The sequence below is a fragment of the Pelophylax lessonae genome (assembly GCF_965119305.1).
Source record: "Pelophylax lessonae genome assembly, chromosome: 11".
In the NCBI taxonomy this organism is placed as follows: domain Eukaryota; kingdom Metazoa; phylum Chordata; class Amphibia; order Anura; family Ranidae; genus Pelophylax; species Pelophylax lessonae.
In genome coordinates this window covers 75,309,518-75,316,024 of record NC_138778.1, presented here as the reverse complement: position 1 = coordinate 75,316,024, position 6,507 = coordinate 75,309,518, and the positions used below count along the sequence as shown (strand labels likewise).

The 6,507-nt window shown below is 43.2% G+C and overlaps 1 protein-coding gene across 1 annotated transcript; it reads left to right on the top strand.

The window, feature by feature from the left end:
- Window positions 1-266: 266 nt before the first annotated feature.
- LOC309567374 (uncharacterized protein) lies at window positions 267-6,070 on the top strand (the record flags this gene model as incomplete). The annotated part of the gene is given in 4 exon segments (XM_082272786.1): window positions 267-408; window positions 2,054-2,641; window positions 4,690-6,032; window positions 6,035-6,070. Coding segments are annotated over 4 exon segments (2,109 nt in total).
- Window positions 6,071-6,507: the final 437 nt, after the last annotated feature.

Below are 6,507 nucleotides of genomic sequence, written 5' to 3'. Positions count from 1 at the left end.
ATTATTCCCAGTCCCGTCCCCACTATGAAAATCGGGGTAGATACACAGACAAGCGCAGCTTTCAGCAGCACACTGGGCCTAGACAAAGTCCACGTGTCTGTTTCAGATGCAGACAACCAGGGCATTTCGTTAGAGATTGCCCCCGCCCGCCCCCAGATCAGGTCCAGCCAATGCCTGCCCAGACCCAGCAAACACAGGTAAAGTATCCCATTCAGTGGGGAATGAATACAGCTAACCCACAATGAAGGTGCCCAAACTCCGTCGCCATGTATGATTTAACCTACACTGCAAAAGAAAAGCCCATGATCAAACTGATTTTAGCAGATGATAGACACCCACCGAGGTATAGGGAAGAGTATTTTTTAATTGATAGTGGAGCAACAGTTTCAGTCATCAAGCAGTGGACAGGTAACGAAACTTATCCTGGCGAACCTTCTGTGGGAATAAAAGGAGTATTGACCCCCACCGGACGTACCCCGACCATCCAGGTGTATAATCAGTGGAGGAAATTTTTAACAAACCATTCTTTCACTATATTGTCAACATGTCCCTCAAATTTACTGGGAAGAGATCTAATGATCGATTTAGGTATATCTCTCCTGCCCAACGGGGGAGGGGGATTCTCTATTGACTGTGTACATACTCTTACTTGTGAGCAAGCCATTGTTCCCAGTTCTCTTGAAGGAATTCCGCACGAGACATGGGCACAAGATTTATTTGATGTTGGTTATCTCCCCTGCACACTGTACAGGGCAACTGTTAAACCGCATACGCCCATGTACTTGAAACAATATCCCCTTCAGAAAGCAAAGGAAGAAGCTCTGGCACCAATGATTGAGGCATTTCTCAAGCAGAAAGTGCTAAAGTTTACTACCTCTCCATACAATACACCAGTAAATCCTGTAAAAAAAATCAGATGGCTCTTATAGATTCACTCAAGATCTCAGAGCAATAAATGACATAATTCTCCCGATTACTCTAGTGATGCCCGACATAACCACACTCATAAACCAGATCCCAGCCACAACACAATGTTTCAGTGTGGTCGATCTCTCCAATGCCTATTTCAGCATACCATTGGATGAGAGAACACAGCCTCTAATGGCATTTGTGTTCAAAAGTCGGCAAATGACCTGGTGCAGATTGCCTCAGGGCCTAATTGATGCACCTGCAGTGTACTCCACCGCTCTCCAGCAGGTCCTGGTAAACTGGCATCTGCAGCATGGTTCTACACTGCTATCTTTTGTGGATGATTTGTTAGTATGTAGTCCATCAGAACAAGCGTGCAATAAGGACACACTGTCATTGTTGTGCTTTCTAGGGACAGAGGGACAAAAGGTCTCTAAGAAAAAGATCCAATTTTGTCAAAAGAGTGTTACCTTCCTTGGCATGATTCTCATGCCTGGTTCTCGGTTACTAGCCCCAAACCGCATCCACACAATAATCAGTCTGCCCTGCCCACAGACAAAGTCAGAGTTGATGAGCTTCCTAGGTATGGTACATTTTTGCAGGCTATGGATCCCAGACTGCTCTCACTGGGACTCCTTCCTCAGACCTGCCACTGTCATCACCGCTCCCCAGAATATTGTTTGGTCTCCTGAAATGATTGATGCGTTTGAGATATTAAAGATCTCTCTTGTGTCCGCCCCTGCACTAGGCATTCCCCGATACAATGTACCATTTCACTTGTATGCACGTGAAAATTGTAAGACCATAGCTGCAGTGTTAGCCCAGGACCATGGAGGATGGTTGAGGCCTGTTGCATATATATCCAAATTACTCCCAGTCACGGTACAGGGCATGCCACCATGTCTCAGGACCCTGGCAGCATGTGCAATGGCTGTGGAATTGACAAGCTCAATCACACTGGGACATGATACCACACTATACACTTCGCATTTTGTCCTTCATCTCTTGAAAAATCTGTCCACACAACACATGACTGCCCAAAGGTTGGCAGGATATGATGTTATCCTGACCACCACTCCAGGGCTCCAGGTTCACTACTGTGCGCCAACTACTGCACCAATGTTGTTCTTAAACTCTCTCCTAGGATTCAAGGGGCCACAAGATGAGATATCAGAACAACATGAATGTGCAGAACGTATTCACATAGCTACCAGCCCCCGCCCCACCCTGCAAAGTATTCCCTTTCCTGATGCAGAGGATGTGTTTGTAGATGGCTCCTTCACCCGACCAGATGATCACACATTTCATGCTGGTTATGCAGTGGTACAATTGCCCGATAAAGTCCTTGAAGCCATGCCAGCCGCTGTCTCATCAGCACAAGCTGCCGAGTTAATCGCACTCACCAGAGCTTGCGAAATCATGGCTAACAAGCGAGTAAACTTGTACACAGACTCTAGATTTGCATTTTCAGTATGTCATGATTTTGGGGTAATATGGCAGCATAGAGGATTCACGACAGCAACTGGTAAGCCAGTTGCACATGCACAACTCATTGCAGACCTCCTTGCAGCAATTCAACTCCCAGAGGCCATTGCAGTAATTAAGTGCCAGGCGCACACAACTTCTATGTCACTAGTTGCCCAGGGAAACAGGTTGGCAGACAAGCATGCAAAAGCAGCTTCTCGAGTCACACAAAACAATGCAACTGAAGTTTTACTAAATGACCAGAGATGTATAGTAACGAAGTAGAACTACTTAAGTACTGTACTTAAGTACCGAAATGTGGTATCTGTACTTTCCTAGAGTAGAATTTTTTCCTCCTACTTCTACTTTTACTTCACTACATTTTTTCGATGATTTCGATACTTCTACTCAAGTATTTTTTTTTTGTGCTGCATAGTTACTCGTTACTTTTAAAAAAATTACCACTGCCAGAACAGTAGATGGCAGGTTGCATAAAGCTCAAAAAAATGTGTATAATGTCATTTGTAAATCAGCGCATACGAAAATAAAGGCTGTGTATAATAAAAGCTGCTATACCAAATCTTTCCAATAAAAAGAAAATATGAAACAAACAAATAAATGGTGCTACAGCGCTTAAAGTGCATCAAGAAACTACTAACAAACACAGGTTAATCATTTGAATAAATCATTTGAAATAATAAAAAACAATATGATGTTCAAACTTTTGACTTATTTCTTTAATAACTACATAACACAGTACTTGTACTTTTACTTTTAGTACTTGAGTAGAATTTTTTTTTCAAAACTACTGGTACTTTTTACTTTTAGTACTTAAGTAGCAAATTTTTTGAAAAAACTACTTGCAATACTTAAGTAAAAAAAATGTTGAATACTTTAGTACTTCTACTTAAGTAACTTTTTCTGCGAGCACTTCCACTTCTACTCAAGTAATTTTTTGATCGAACACTTGTACTTTTACTCAAGTAGAAATTTTGAGTACTTTATACAAGTCTGTAAATGACCCACTGGTACCGCTCACGCCTGAAAATAACATCATGCTGTCCCAACTCCAAACATTTGCAACACCAGCAGACATTAATTACTGGGAGTCCCAGGGATTGACCAAAGACGCTAATGGTCTGTGGTCAAAGGGAGGAGTGGTAGGAATTCCCAAAATAGTGGCCCCCATTCTTATACTGCAAATACATGGTATAGGTCACAAAGGTCTTAAGCAAACAATGCAGGAAGTCAGTAAAAGGTTTTGTGCAGAAAATCTAATGCAAATTGTAGAAAGTATGATTTCAAGATGCCTCACGTGTGCTCGGAACAATGTTCAAGGGAAAAAAGTAGGCCACCATGAACACTTGCTACCCCCACAAGGGCAATTTCAGGAGTTGCAAATTGATTTTACACACATGCCGAAGGCAACAAATGGGTGTAGAACCATGTTGGTAATCGTGGATAGGTTCAGCAGATGGCCTGAGGCGTTTGTGGTTAGGAAAGAGGATGCAAAAACTGTAGCTAAGATTTTGTGTAAAGAAATCATTCCCAGATGGGGATGCCCAGTCAGGATCAGTTCTGACAATGGGACTCCATTCACAGCAAAGGCAACACAGTCCATAGCAGAGCAACTAGCTATAGATTGGAAGTTCCACATACCGTACCACCCCCAGAGTGCAGGTGTTGTTGAAAGAATGAATCGCACACTGGAGGACAAACTGAGGAAGGCAACTGAAGGTACCTACCATAAGTGGGACCAGTACTTACCTGCTATTCTTGCTGAAGTCAGAATTACTCCAGACCCAAGAACCAAGCTATCTCCCTTTGAAATTTTGATGGGGAGACCCTTCCCAACTCTATGGACAAAGAATCCATTAATTTTCATACCTGGAGATTTGCAGCAGATACAAGAGGAATATGTGGCAAAATTAATTGAAAAATTAAACAGTGATTATGGTGATATTTCGCTCTCGTTTCCTTTGCCAACAGGTGCACCGACCCACCCATTCAAGCCTGGAGACAGAGTCCTGGTGAAGGCCCTCCATAAGCTGAAGTCACTAGACCCGCCCTACGGACCTCCTGCGACAGTTCAAGCAGTGACCAGAACAGCAGTATTGACAGACGACTCCCCGGTTTGGATCCACGCATCGTGACTGAAGGAAGCCCCACCCCTGGACCCCACGACTACGGACCGGAGATTGTGACGAGCACCAGACGAATTCCAGTTGGATCCAGACAGACGCATTGGTACAATGCCAACCGACACCCCTACTCCTGAAAAACTTCCCATTCGTGCAGCAGTGGTACTGTTTTCAGCAAGCTCAACACTAGTAGCCACTGTCTGGTTACTTGCAACATGTGCTCACCACCCGGAGAACCTCTCCTCATTTTGCCCTTCCTCACCCCAGGAAAGGAGAGAGACACGAGACATTCATGTCTCCACTTTACAGTTAAAGTCAAGCTTATTGGACACAAAGGACAACATATGGATGTTTATTGCTGCCAACATACTGAACTCTTCTGACTTTTGCCTTTCTGATCACTACAATTCTAATGATTTGTTCTCTACCTGCCTGCTAGCTGTTCCTACCCCAGTTAATGTTTTAAAAGTCTATTATAGTGGGGTGTGGGCCGACTCAAGTATAGAAGACACTGATGTATGCACTCATCCAAATCTATATGCTTATCGTAGTGACAGATCCTCATATTCACTCACAGAAACAATGGTAGAGGTAGATACAGGATATGTAACCTCCGCTGAGGTATGTTACAACATGACCTGCAATAGAAGCTATATCCCTATGTGCACACAACCAAGTCGCCAGCCTACATACACCCTAGAATATAACGTCACCTGTTTAGAATCTCGTCTGTGCAAGTCAGTTGCCAATAATATGACATGCACTCATACAATAATGCAACCCAGTTATGTCAAGAATGTCCAGCTCCCTAAGGGATGGCTACTATCATGTGGGACGCATAGTTGGACATATATCCCAGGAAATATAACAGGGGGTCCATGCACTCTTTCACGGCTCTCAGTAATTCTACCCCCAAAACAATCAATTGCCCACTCACGGTCCCCTAGATCTTTGGGGTACACTCTCCCAAGCAACTGTGACTCAGCAGTACATTTGCTCTCTGAAGCGGAATATATTTCTTTGGCCATATCCCTAGTTGGAGTCCCAGGCCTTGCTACAGAAAATCACAGACAACTGAGTAAGGTCGCCTGTGCGCTTGCAAAAGGGCTCAACCACACATCTAGTGCTCTGGCTGAATTATTAATGGATCTCCAGGGCACTAGACAGGCAATATTACAAAATAGGCTGACCATTGATTATCTGAAGCACAACATGGGATGTGATTCTTTCGAGGGTATGTGTTGTTTCAATTTGAGTGACCATTCAAAATCCATACAAAGTCATATCAAAACATTAAGTGAATTAGCAAAGGAAATTAAGGAAGATATCAGTAGCAATTGGTGGGACTGGTTTTTTGGGTGGTTGCCTGGAACTGCATTTTTCCAACGGATACTAATGACCTTAGTGGGGGTGATTGTGGGTATCATTATGTTATGTTGTTGTGCTCAATGCATCCCTAATATCATATCTATGTGTAGGACATGTATACTTACAGCAAGAACACAGCAAACATACCCGGGGGGGGGCACATAGTGCTATTCACAGACTCTAGGTGACCCCACCCTTATGTATAAGGTTGGGATCAAAGGTTGGGTTGAAAGAGTGTATCAACGTGCCTTACTAAAATATTATATTTCATATTACATTTCAGCTAGGGCTCATTCTACGATGGAATGTGGGCCCTTGCTAATGTCATTAACGAGCCAGACTAACACTCATTCATACACCCTGGACATCAGACAGCTGTATTTTGCATATAGATGGCAAGACGTTGACATGTTAAACACCTTTCCATTCATTCATTTGAACACTTGACAGTTGGATATTTTGCATAGAGATTACTGACACCACCCATAAACAATTGAAAATTGCTTACATTAACATATCAGACAAGTTGAACACAGACGGATCGACTCTCCCACAAAACACAGATTCAGATACAAGACACCTCATATTGACACAGATGCATAGGGAAAACAAAAGCCTTTCATGT